This window comes from Antechinus flavipes, chromosome 1 (assembly GCF_016432865.1).
Source record: "Antechinus flavipes isolate AdamAnt ecotype Samford, QLD, Australia chromosome 1, AdamAnt_v2, whole genome shotgun sequence".
NCBI classification, from domain to species: domain Eukaryota; kingdom Metazoa; phylum Chordata; class Mammalia; order Dasyuromorphia; family Dasyuridae; genus Antechinus; species Antechinus flavipes.
In genome coordinates, this window is record NC_067398.1 from 568782091 (window position 1) to 568796368 (window position 14278).

A 14278-nucleotide genomic window follows, 5' to 3' on the forward strand; every position below is an offset into this window, starting at 1 on the left:
TCATGCTTTTACATCTGAGTTGATTTGGATTTAAGGCATGGGCAAATAGCTCCTTTTGAATCCCAATGGGCTCCATCAATGCTACATTTTAGGAAATCACAAACCTTTAGATATTATGTCTTAGAGGACTGTTCTTCCAGTCAATCCAATCAAATTCCAATTTGAATTTAAAAATTCAAATTCTTTTTAATGTATTTGTTGTTGTTCTTCACTCATGTTCAATTCTTAGTGATTTCATTGACATACCTGGCTCAGGAAAAAGAATAAGGAAGTAAGGGAACTGCTGTTGTTCGATCATTTCAATAGTATCCTATTCTTTGGGTCACATTTCTTGGCAAAAATAATAGAACGGTTTGCCATTTCCTTTTCTAGCTCATTTTATAGATGAGGAAACTGAGGCAATTGAGGTAAGTGACTTGCCCAGAATCACTCATCTAGTAAGTGTCCAAAGCTGGATTTGAATTATAAGATCTTCCTATTTACAGACCTAGAGTTCTATCCATTGTGACACAGCTAATTTCAAGCTTTTTCAGGCTTTGAAACAAATACAACTTTAAAGAAGGTAGTGTCAATATTATTATCACTATATTTTCCTTTGTCATCTTTTTTCCCTGTCATGGATTTCAGATAGAAATGATACTCTTATGGATGCTGGACATGGTATCAGGAAGAATTGAGTCAAATCCTGCCTCTGAAAACCACTAGTTATGTGACTCTGAGAAAATTGATTAATCTCTTTCAGATTCAGTTTCTTTCTCTGAAAAATGGGGATGATAATAGCAAGTATTACAATGAGTTGTGAGAATTAAATGAGACACTAAATATAAAATATTTTGCAAATATATATAGACAATATATAAAAAAGGCACTAGTAAATATTAATTCTTAGTATTGTTATGTCTAATTTTCTGTAGAGTATCATCTGCCTTGATAAAGTAACTACTTTTTATAATTTATTAAATTATTCTTATATATTATATTATATAATAATTATTAAATTAAGTTATTATTGAAATTTAAAATCCTTTTTTGTAGACTGACTTAAAGCTTCTTCAAGATAGCTCTACTACAAAAATAGAAGGCAAATACTACATGTATTTTATCCTTTTCTTCAGGGTTTAATGTCTTCCACTAAGTATATTTTAAAGGTTTTTCATTACATGTATTTTGGAGATTGTGGATATTTGATGTATAGTGTTTATGCCTGGGTAGTTTTGGGCATCAGTCTTGTGATAATGTTCTAGTTTCAGTATGGTTTCTTGATTTTATTCTCAAGAATATTTTTAGGTTTATTTTTTTGTAGTATGTGGATTCATTAAACCTCTTTATTATATCTCCTAGATCTATTTCACATTTTTAATATTTAAAAACTTTTTTAAAGTTTTGTTTTATAGTATAATGATGTCTTATAGTCATTACCTTCCATTTGTTCAATTCTTAGTCTTAAAGAATGATATTCTTTAGTGAGATTTTATATTTCCTTTTCCATTTGACCAATTCCATTTTTTAGGAAATTATTTTCTTCAGCAAATTTTTATATTTCTTTTCCCATGCTATTGACTTTTTTTCATGCTTCTCTTGAATTACTCCAATTTCTTCACTTTTTCTTTTGCTTCTCTAATTTGCTTTTAAAAATCCTTTTAAAGCTTTTCCAGGAATTCTTTTTGGGCCTCAAACCAAATTACATTTTTTTTTTTTTTTGAGGATTCACTTTTAGCCATTTTTATGCTGTTGTCCTTTTTTTTAAGTTTATGCCTTCGTCCTTCCTTTTATCATAATAATTTTATATAGTCAAGTTCTTTTTTTTCTAATTTTTTTTCTTTTTTTTTGTGACTTGGAGTTTTTATAGGAGAATATGGGCTCTGATCATGCACTCTACCTATCTTTTTGTTTTGGGCTTCAGAGTCTGTCTGGTCTTACTGCTAGTTTTCACTTGTGTTTAAGACTTAACTGTTTGCTTTCATTGGAGGATATGTTCTTATTCTGGCTTGTACTGGGTGAGTAAGATCTCCCTGATGGCCTTCTCTGGGTGTGGGATTTAGCTGCTAGTTTAACTCAGGGATGGGAACCTTTCTACCGGGTTGCTAAAGTAACAGTCTTTCAGGTATCTGGATCTGGGAGAGGGATTTTATTGCTGGTTGGCCACAGGGATGAAGGGTCATTTCTGCTGCTGGGTTGCTAGGGAAACAAGGTCTCTCTGTGGATAGGTCTCAGGGGCAAGATCTAGCTGTTGACCAGCCCAGGAGTGGGACTTCACTATGCTCACTCACCAAGGGGGATGGTGGTTTGACAAAGGGCTGGGTCTAATTGGTAGATTGCCCTAGCCTTGGAGACTTGCTGCAGGCCCCCTGCTATGAGACTGGCACTTCCACACCTCTTCTTGGATCTTGCACCCTTCCCACACCAGTGATAGACTTTTCCTATCCTTCTGGTAAGCTTCTTCTCTGATCCTAGATCAATTCTGAAGTTTTTTTCTAGTTGTTTGGAGAGGAATTATGGGGTAGGCTTCAAGAGCATATCTCTGCTATCTTAGCACCAGAAGTTCATCCTGAATTTTTAAAATATGTATATTTCAGAAAAAGAAAGGACAATTATTAGAGATAAATAGTAGGGGTTGCTAAATTCTATTATTTGCAATAAACATTAATTAAGCATTTACCACATGCAAGAAATTGGAGTAGGCCATGGGAATATAAAATAAAAAATGTCATAGATACTGTCCTTATGGAGGACTTTTTTTCTGAAATGGTTAAGAAGCATTTACTGTATTGAAAAAAATACCTTTTTTTTCTTTTTTGAAGGGAAGGTCTTGTCTGAACAGGATATCTATCACTATGTAATAGGCAACATGAAGATTAGAAATAGATTAAACCAATCAATGTCAACAAATATTTACCAAAATTCCTACTATGTGTCAGGTACTCTGCTAGTCAAGAGGGATAGATAAAAATACTGATGATAACAACTAACTGGACTTTGTGAAATTTTCTTTCACAGAATCATAAGCATTCCCTTTATAATGAGACCTACTCTAGCTTGACTTAGACTAGAGAGGGCAATTGAAGTGAATAATAGTTTCATGGAAATAGCTATATGATTTTTTATCAGATACTTTTGTGAAGAGCAATGGGGAAATTTTAATTTCAAGTGTGCTCTACATCAGGGAGTCTGTATAGTTGATTACACTGAAGTGTGGAGGTTAAGAGTAAGGTGAGTCACTCCATTGCAGTACAGAATTAGAACTCTGATATTTATTCAAGAACTCTCAAGGCCATAAATGGACATAGATATAAAACACAGTTTTAGTTGACATTAAATAAAGATTTGTTGGATGAATGGATTGTTAAATTGTATTATGAGATCTTAACTTTAGATCCCATCTATCAGTAATGTTTTTAACTTGACCTATAGAAATAGGCTTATAAACTTTAACTCCAGAAAAAAAGAACCAGTAAAATTCAGAATATTAGTAAGTAGAATATTTGCTCTATTTTCCAAGAAGATAGATAAAATCTTACAATGTCAGTGAACTCATACAGTTATTCTGGAGAACAATTTGGAGCTATCCCCAAAGGGCTATAAAACTGTGCATACCCTTTGATCCAGCAATACCATTACTGGGTCTGTATTCTAAGGAAATCATAAAAGAGGCAAAAGGACCCACCTGTGCAAAATTGCTTGTAGCAACTCTTTTTGTGGTGATAAAGAAGTAACAATTGAATGGATGGATGCTTATCAATTGGGGAATGATTGAATAAGTTATGGTACATGAATGTAATGTTGTTACTCTATATTATTGTTCTATAAGAAATGATAAGCAGGCTGATTTCAGAAAAGGCTGGGAAGACTTAAATGAATTGATGCTGAGCAAAGTAAGCAAAAACAGAACAGTAATAGCAAGATTATATGATGATCATCTATGATAGACTTAGATCTTCTTAGCAATACAATGATCCAAGATAAGGGGAGGAAATAATTAAGAGGAAGACAAAATTAAAAGTCTATTGTGATCATTTTTTTTCTTAATTAGACTTTTTTCTTACTTTCTCTGCAAACATTGTCTCTTTATTTGAGAATAGGCTGTCTTTCCCTTTTTGTTACTTTTCTTCCTAGTTTTGGAGCTTTATTTAAGTTAGTAGTTCTCTTTTCTTTCTTTAATTTAGCTACTTACATAATTGTTTCTTTTCTTCCCTCTCATTTAAGTAGTCAATTAAAGTATCTCTTACCTTTCTCTCTTTCAAATTGTTTCAGTCATTATTTAAAAAAAAAATCATTTTCTGCTTTTCCAAAAAAGGATTTATTTTCCTTATTCTCTTAATTATTCATGTATCTCTTCTATCTCTACTAGACTTTTTTTCCCCTTTTAATTCATAGTCCTGATATTTATTTAGTCTTTAATCTCAGCTTTTCACATGGAATTAAGACTTCTTTAAGTAAAGATAAGGGTGCCTTAGTGCTTATTATTGGTTTCCCTTTCTAAACAAATTACAGGTCTTTTAGAAACTTGTAGATCTTTTCTCATGGCATCCTTTTATTGGTTATATATCACTCTTAGAAATGCTAGTTCTGATAGGTGATAGTTGCCCCATAGTAGGAAATTTCCTAGGTTTCTGATGGCATTGCTTATTACTAACCATTACTCTTCCCATGGTTATTTCCTCCTACTCCCATCTCCATTTACCCATTTTTCAAGCAGCTTTCTTTTCTAGGTACATATCCTTCCTTGCTTCTGGGTTTCCATTTCTTTTAGGAACTCTGATTTTCTTTCTTTTAGAGTAAGATGACTGATCTAAGTATAAATCCCTGCAGTTTATACTCATAAGATCTCCAACTCCTTTTAGAGTATATATCTCTTTCTTTATGGTAGTTAGTATTCATCAGTATTAGTCCTTTCAACACTGAAATGAAATTTCTTTCTGTATTTCTTTTTGTTTTAGTTACTCCTTTTGCCCCTTACATTCCTATAAAATCTTATCTTTCTGAGGGACTGACACAGCTATTTTCCTTCATTTTTAACCTTTGAATTAGGATGCATTACATATTTCTCTGCATCTTTCTTCCTTTCTCTCATATTTATGTGCTATTTCTTTAGTTTCAAAAAAATTTTTATTTACTTATCTGTGGAGTGTTTGGAAGTTCAGTCCATAATGTTTTAAGTCTATTTCTTCACCATTACTTCTATTTGCCCTCTGCTTTCACCTCTATTGAATATTTATAGAAAGAAATCTCTTAATGATCTCTTTTGCTATTTTGTTTTCAATGTCGTTGTGCACTGTGCTTCCTTATCATGCTTCTTGAATTCCTTTTGTCAGATATTTGAAAAACAAATAATTTCACCAAATCTAATTTTCTTTTTCTAAAAAATGCTCTGAATGCTTCTTTCTTATTTAATGTCTTTTTTCCCCATTAATGGTTAGGTTCAAGTTATTGAAGTAGATTATCTTAAGTTGCTCCTTTCCTCTTCAGTGCAGAATAATATTGTATTATTTGAGTTTTCATTTCTTTATATTTGAAGGATTTTTTCTTGGTATCTTCCATAATTTGTTGTTTTTCAGTGGAATTATTTAATTTAATCATTATACATCTTACGGTTTATAGCATTGAGTTTTTTGCCCCTTATTTCTGGAAGTGATTTGTATATTATTTATATTGATTCTTTGTTTTCTATATTCAGAATTCTGAATTTTCTTGTATTATTTTTGTCTTGCATTATGTTTTCCACATTTTTGACTTTATATGTTCTTCTGGAAAGCCTATAAACCTTAAGTTGTCTCTATGCATCTTGTCTTTCAGAGCAATGTTTTGTTTTTATGGAGATCACATTTTCTTTAAATGTTATTCCATTTTGCTCTCTCCATTTTCCTTCATTTTTGCATATTTATATTCCATTCACTTAGTTTCTCTTTTGTTTCTTTGGTATAAACTACCTTCATGAATTCAAGTTTTCCTATTTTGCCAATTATTTCTGCTTTTAAGGCCATAAATTCTGCTTTTATAATACTTATTTCTCTTTTAAACAACTCAGGAACATTCTGCTTTATTTCCATTTCTTTTGAGGATTCACAGGTTCCTCTGATTCATAAGTATTGATTCATTTTCCTTTGTCTTACAATATTTACTCAGAAATGGCTGATCTCTTAGCTTATCTGGAAACCATATCCCCTCTATTATTTACATCTTCCCTGTTGATTTATCTTCTTATACTTAGGGTTTTCAGCTGAATTTTCTTTCATCTGAGATCTTTGATAATTTCAATTTTTATCCTTAATTTGCTCCTATCATTCATTTTATTATTCCTTCCCCTTGATTACAATTTCTCTGGTAGCTGGTCCTCAAACTCATCTTGCTCTCCTCCCATTCTGGGAAATTCCTATTTTCCTTACTCAGTTTATGACTTCTGAAGGGATGATGTTGACTCCAAGCTGGATGCTAGGTTTTTTTTTCCTTAGCCTTAGAAGAGTATCATTTAGCTATATGTGTCTCCCAGTCTAGTTTCTTCCATTCTCAATTCTTTGCTTAATACTTGTTATAACAGCGAATGGTGCCATGATGCTATCCCAGACAGAGTAAGATCATGTCTTTTGGTTTTACTGACATTGGGAGGAGGAAGGGGTGGGGATAAATTTTGTTGCAAAGTCGTGGGTCACCCCTGCTTATATGGTAGGTAGTCAGGGAAGGTTTCTGAGTAAGAATGTTAGGAAGTTAGGGATTAATCTTCTCTTGATTTTAATTTGTTGAATTGTTATATTAGTAAGATTCTTGATGAATAGGTCCATAGAGAGAGTTGAAATTACTTTATATTTTGTGTATAATTTCCATTTTGGAAAAGTTTGAGAGGTCATGAAGATTGAGGGAAAAATTCAAGTTCTATATTTTCTTTATTACATAACCTGGCATCCAAAATAATTAGGTTTTAAAAAAATTCATTATGTGTCTTATTATAATAACATTAAAAATGTTATTATAATAATTTTCTTAGTGTTAAAGTTAAAATGTCTACTATGTAATTGTCAGAGTATTTTTTCCTCCCAGTTTTTAAAGATAGAAACATATTAAAGAGGAAACCACAACTGGATCATTAAACCTCAGTTCATCACTCTTGACATTTACTACTGTGTGATTATAAAGAAATGACATTAGATCTCTTGAGTCTCAATTTTGTCACTACAAAGTGCTATCTATCCTCATCACACAAGGCTAGTCTAACTAAAGTGATTTGTAAATTTCATTGTAAATTACTATCACTTATTCCTTTCAAATACTTATTTTGTCTTTGAGCTTATAATTGGGAAGAGAATCCTAAGGGAATTAGACCAGAGTATAACTCTAATTACATATACTTTAAAATTATAAAAGAAGTTGAAATGACTTGCTCTAGTTGTAGCCTCTTCTATATTTAAATTTAAGATATTTCAAAACATTGTAGATGATTAACCTTAAATTGTAAAATTTTAAATACAGTATGAGAGCTTTATTAATGATTTCTAAACTGCCTCTAAACCATCATTAAAATGCCAGAACATCTAAGAAAGAAGCTCACATAGCAAGCTAAATACCAATTCTGATGATTGGGAACAACAATAACAAAATGTGTGTATTTATAGAGCACCAGATCCAGAGTCAGGAAGACTTGAATTTCAATCTGGCCATAGATACTTATTAGCTATGTGACCCTGGGTAAGTCACCTAACTTTGCCACAGTTCCTCATCTATAAAATGAGCTAGAGAAAAAAAAGGCAAACCATTCCAGTATCTTTGCAAAGAAAATCCCCAGTGGGATAACAAAGAATTATATATGATTGAAAAGATTGAACAACAACATATACATATGAAATATGTATATTAAATCTTATACATATATGTATATGCAAAACTTATTCTTAGTTATGAATTTATCATTGTTATTTGAATAGGACTTGATGACACTACTTTGTTTTCTTGATTAGATCACCCCTCATCAGTTTTTCATTTGCTTCCATGGTTGATGAACTTCACGATATTAGCCTTTATATGAGAAACATTCATGGAGAAACAGATATAGAGCTTGCACTGAAGTTCAAGGACAAAGTGGAAGAATTCATTGAAATCTTGAAGAAATTGTAAGTGCAAAAATTTTGCTTTTTATTTGAGAATGACCTCTATTTGTTGGATAATCTGGAGTAACATTGACAACCTCTTTTTGTAGAACCTGGTAATGATTTCTGATGATCCGGGAATAGTGGTGATTTAATTTTTGTTGTGTATAAAATTTATGTGCATAGACTTTTAAGAAGAGCGTGGATGTACTAGAAAAAAAAAGGAAGAGCATACTATTTAAAATAATGCAGCTGCAAAGTACTATATATAGAAATATATAGATATTCATATCCATATCTAAATATTTTTAGGGGTTCAGAGCTATGTATGAATTACTCTAATCTACTTTCTATTTAAAAAAATCAAAATCATAATCACTTCACTTCTTGAGAATTCTTAGAATCACTTCATTATTAAATAACTAACCTCCAAATCTTAAGGGGTAATTAAAGGATGAGGTTGTCTATTGTTTTCCTTATTGACTCCTGTTCACTATTCTGAAATTTTTTTACTCTATAGACTTCTTTTAAGTTTTAATTTCTATTAAGTAATTTGGACTAAGATTAGATTATAACTGGTTCAATGGATGACTTATATACCCCAAATGGGCAGAGTTCAGTTGCGAAACTTGTACTGTGAATGAGACAGTGTTCTGGTAAAATGACCCAAGGTGAAAAACTAGCTATGTTAGGACTGAAAATTGGGTCAAAGGAAAAGTGTGATCTTAGAATTGATATTGGATCTGGAACTGTGAATATGAAGAAGAATGAGAATGAGAGGAACATTCTTACTGAGACTGGGATTGTGGCCAAAAGGAGAATTGTGACTGAATGTGTTATCAGAGGTACTTTAGAGTTTTAAATGATTATATATAAATCAATATAATATGTTTTCAAAAGGCACATAACAATAAATTGCATTCAAAATATTATGTTGGAACTTAAATTTTTATGGAATATCTCACGACCATAGTAATTATATTAAAATGGAAAAAAGCGAAAATGTTTTCCCACAAAAATAAAACTTGTAATTTTCTCCAAAAGAAATGGTAAGTCCTGGGGATGAATTAGAGTCAGAAATGTTTACTAATCTTTTTGCCCAGTGCAAAAAAGAAGAAATAAAATATGGAACTAGTAGGAAGAAAAGTTTAGAGAAAGAAATATTTTTCCTCATGTATATGACAAGTTGTTAAGAAGGTAGTATTACTTTTGGCTATCCAAAGAAGACCATCAAAAAGAATTATGCAATTTAATGTTGGAAAGAACCTTTGGGATGCTCTATTCTAGACTAACACTTTTCCTTGATAATTATTGGCCAGAGAGTTAAAGGAACTTACCTAGGCTCCACATAATGAGTTAGTGAAAGAATCAGAGGTGTCTGGTTCAGTGGAATCCATCTCTTACTATGAATTAGTTTAACTTGGAAATTTTGAGGCAGCTAGATAGTATGGTGGATAATGTAACATTTAAAAAGTTTGAGAAACATGATTTCTGAATAATTAATCATTTTGTTAATAATGCTAGCATTTTATTAGTAAAACAAATTTTATTTAGGAGGAGATAGATGTACCAGAAAATAAAAAGAAGAGTATACTATTTAAAACAATGAAACTGCCATCTCTCTTAGATCAAAGATAATCATGACGTTAGTTTCACAGCTTATTTGGCCTCGAAAAAATGAGTTGACCAAAAGGTGGAAATTAACTCTGATTAGTTAACAATTAATAAAAGGTAGGCCTATTCTGGTGAGGGGATAGGATAATGACATCATGTTACTCTTGGATAAAGGAAATCTATACTCAGACTAGATACAGATTTGGGCAACCTAGACATAAGAACTATTAGCTTGAATGGAGCATGATGGGCAGTTATTCATTTTAGATTAGAAATCTGAACTAGTTGGGTGAAGTAGGAATACTCACAATGAAGAGTGTTGATTCTATCTTCCAACAGACTTGTCCTTGAGAAGACTATTCTTTGGAGAAAGACATAGGATAGAGAAAAAGTTGGGGACCTTCCCAACTTTAATAATTGGCCATTAAAGAAATAATAATTTCTCTCAATAGTGCACCTTAGTTTGGAGACTTGAGGACTCAAATTCAAATGCTGCCCCAGCCACTTACTAATTTTATATTCCCATGTAAGTCAATTTGCTATTCTCAATCTTAGTTTTCTCTTCTGCAAAACAGAAATAATGACAGCATTTTGCTTACAAGGTTGTTATGAGGGTCCAAATGAGATATTGTGTAGAAAATGTTTTTCCAAAGCACTTAGATAAACTTATTACGACTTAATCAAAACTTAGATCAATAGCAATTTAAGAAGCAAAGTTTCCAAGGTAGGGAAGGAAGTAGAGATAATTTTAGATCGTCACATACTTCTGAGGGTAGTACTAGGTGGTGTCTGGGATTTCTTATTACCTTGAGATTCTGTAAAGCCAATCTTCATGGGTTCCTGAAAGGAAGTTTTGATTTGTCTTATATTTTTACACACATGAGTTATGTTCTACTTTAGAAATATGGCATCTGGTATTGGATTTCAAAATATTTTAAGGAAATAATAAGGGAAAATGGTAAACTTGGGGACAGGAGAAAATATTCTATTCTTACCTTATTTGATCTCTGACTTGATTCAAATTTCTGGTCAAATATTTTCACTTTGGAGCCTTGCTTTTTTATCTTCATGACAACTGGATAAAATTAAACCAACTTTTGAAAGTATATTAAGCAGCTTTGGTGGAATTTTTTTAAATGCTTGGAATATTTTCTTTAAAAGGGATATTGAGATACATGGGGTGGGGTGAGCAGAGGAGATGACCTAAGAAATGAGCTAAAGAGATCCTCAGTTTGAGCCGTCAGCTGCAAGTGCTGTGAAATGTTCTTTTGCTGTCTTCATTTGGCAGTTTCATCTCCTCTGAGAAAATCTACAAGGATTTTTAAAACAAATTTTTCTTTCCCCAATTAAAAATTTTCCTTTCAGGGGATAATGCATCTGAAGATCATTATATTTTAGCAGAGCAGTGATGCAGAGCCTCTTCCTAATAAAAAGAGTCAAAGAAATTGTTCCCTGGAATAATGTCAGGAATTTTGTCATTTAGGCTTGAGCTGTTTGAAATCCCAGAGTGTTATATCTCTTGCACCATTTTGTTCTGGTGAAATGTTGTTTAAGGAGAGAAATTACAAGTTCAAACTGTCAGAAAAGAAGTAGATTCTGATTGTTCCTGATTGTAGATGCTATAGAAACAATGATATCTTATAGATGTTGAGTCATATTGGTCATGTCATACTCTCATTTCTTGATAAAGATACTGCAGTGATTTGCCATTTCCTTCTCCAGTTAAACAAGGTTAAGTGACTTCTCCATTTTTAACAGAACTGATAAGTGTCTGAGGCCAGATTTGAATTCATAAAGATGAGTTTTCCTTGTTCCAGATCCAGTACCACCTAGCTTTTCCCCTTCTAGATCCAGTACCACCTAGCTTTTCCCCTTCTACAGATATAGCTATAAAATAGAGTATCCTGTGTTCTAGCAGTAAAGTTGAGAATTACCTTTTCTAGATGCTAGAATTAATATAGGTTAATTATTATGGAATGATGTTCTAGCTGATACTTAGGTATGTCAGAGTGGGAATAAGACAGTATGATACCATATTTATGTGAGTGCCTAAAAATGATAAGCTGAAGATAAGGGATGGTCATAAGTTTGCCTGTGGTGCAATTAGCACAAAAGCCATTTATAAGAACAGGAAGCATACTTTAGTTAAATAGCACTGCAGTACTCAACACCTGCAGTGGCTTCCTATTGCTTCCAAGAGTAAAAACAAAAAAGCAAAATACTCTGGTTCTTCACAATCTAGCTCTCTCTGATATTTTCATTTTTCTTACATCTTACTCCCCAAAACATACTCTTTGATCCAGTGACACAAGCCTCTTAGCTGTTCCACAAGTAAGACACTTCATCTCTCTGGATATTATCTTCAGCAATCCCCCATGCCTGGAAAGCTTTTCCTCTTCTGCTCTGACCACTGACTTCCCTGGATTCCTTTAGATCCCAGATAAAATTCCACCTTTTACAGGAAGCCTTTCCCCAACCTTTCTTACTGCCACTGCCTTCCTTTTGTTAATTATTTCCCTTTTATCTTATATATAAAGTTTGCTTTGTTTATAGTTTTTATAATGTTGTCTTCTCCCCTCATTAGATTGTAGGCTCTTTATTGGAAGAGGCTATAGTTTTGCCTCTCTTTGTATCCCCAGATTTAGCACAATACCTGACACAACATACTAGGCGTTTAATATTTGATTGACTACATTCCATATTAAACCACTATCATTATTTATTCCCTACAAAGTTAGATACTGTACAAGGAGGCTAAATGATCACTTCAGCTATCCAGATATACATCCATATGAATGCCATGGATTTATTAAGTACATACTGTGTGACAGGCACTGTGCTGAGTGCTAGGGATACAAAAAAGTCAAAAGATAGCTCCTGTTCTCTTCTGTTCTCAAGGATCTCACAGTCAGATGAGGAAGACAACATACAAAGAACTATGTACAAGCAAGTTATATGGAGAATTGTTTAGAAATAATTGACAAAGGAAAGATTAGTGTTAAGGCAGATTAGGAAAGGTTTCCTGTAAACAGTGGAATTTTAGCTAAAATTTGAAAGTAGGGGAGAAAGTAGGTAGAGTTGAGGAAGGAGAGGATTACAAGTCTGGGAGGCAACTAGGGAAAATACCAGGAGTTGAGAGATAGAGTGTCTTGTTTGTGAAAGAACAAGGAGGTTTGCATTGAAGAATGGAAGTAAATTGAGCAAATTTTTAGGAAATTTTTAGATAGTCAGATACTTCTGAGGGTAGTACTAGGTGGTGTCTGGGATTTCTTGTTACCTTGAGATTCTGTAAAGCCAATCTTCATGGGTTCCTGAAAGGAAGTTTTGATTTGTCTTATATTTTTACACACATGAGTTATGTTCTACTTTAGAAATATGGCATCTGGTATTGGGTTTCAAAATATTTTAAGGGAATAATAGGGGAAAATGGTAAACTTGGGGACAGGAGAAAATATTCTATTTTTTAAGGATTTTTAGGAAAATTACTTTTATGACAGGCTACAGTGGAGAGAGACTTGTGTTTGGGAGATCTATTAGCAGGCTTTAGCAACAATAATCCAAGTACTGAGGTGATGTAAACCACATCCATGAAGTGAAAATCACTATGGAAAGTAATGAGGATTCAAAGACAAAAAGCAAAATAGTCCCTATCCTCAATGAGCTTACAATCTAAGAAAACAATACATGTGCACATAGACATAGATACATATACATGCATATAAATATTACATACATATAAAGTAAAAACATTAAAATCATGATGGTGATAGAACAGGAAAATCTTTTTGGAGGAAATGGCAACTGAACCTTATATTAAGGTAAGGACTGGGGAAGATGGAAATGAGAGGAAATTATTTCATTTCACATGAGGGTAAGTGTTGTATAAAGGCATGGAAGAAGGAAATTAAATTCCAAAGAAAACTGGAGCACAAAGCATACAAGGGGATTCATTTGAAGTGAAACTTTAAAAGGAGGTTATATCTAGATTGTGGAGAATTTTAAGTGCTAAAATTAAAAAAAGTTTGAATTTTATCAGAATCTGTAGGAACCACTAAACTACAAATTAAAGGGAGGAAAAACTAAAATCAGGGATGCTCTGATCAAATTGCACCCATCCTCATTCCCACCCCAATTAAATTTATGCCTATACTTCCTTAATGTTGCTAGATGGCACAGTTTATGGGACCTGGAGTCAGGTAGTCTTTCTGAGTTCAAATTTGGTTTTAGACGCTGGCTGTGACCCTTTTTGCCTCAATTTTCTCATCTGTAAAAATAGCTAGAAAAAAAAAGTCAAACCATTTCCAGTATCTTTGCCAAGTAAACTCTAAATGAAGTCATAAAGAATCAGACAGAACTGAAAACAACTGAATAGGAACAACATCAAAGTTTCTTAATACAATTAGGATCAAATATAAATTCTGGTATTAAAAACTCTCATGACCTGACTCCTGCCCATGTTTCTGAGTTTCTTAAACATTACTTCTTTTCACACACTCTCTTGTTCAAAGATGCTCTAGCTCCCCCATCTTTGGGTCTTTGGTAGCCAGTGATGTTCTTCCATGTTTGCTATCTTCTTGCTTCTTACCTCT

General features: G+C 32.8%; 1 protein-coding gene across 1 annotated transcript in view; it reads left to right on the top strand.

Annotated features, from left to right (window-relative positions):
• LOC127547394 (cyclic nucleotide-binding domain-containing protein 1-like) overlaps window positions 1-14278 on the top strand; it is a 311530-nt gene that overhangs the window by 56625 nt on the left and 240627 nt on the right. The window contains exon 4 of the mRNA XM_051974307.1: window positions 7947-8099. Coding sequence (XP_051830267.1) covers window positions 7947-8099 — 153 coding nt within the window. The remainder of the gene's footprint in view (window positions 1-7946; window positions 8100-14278) is intronic.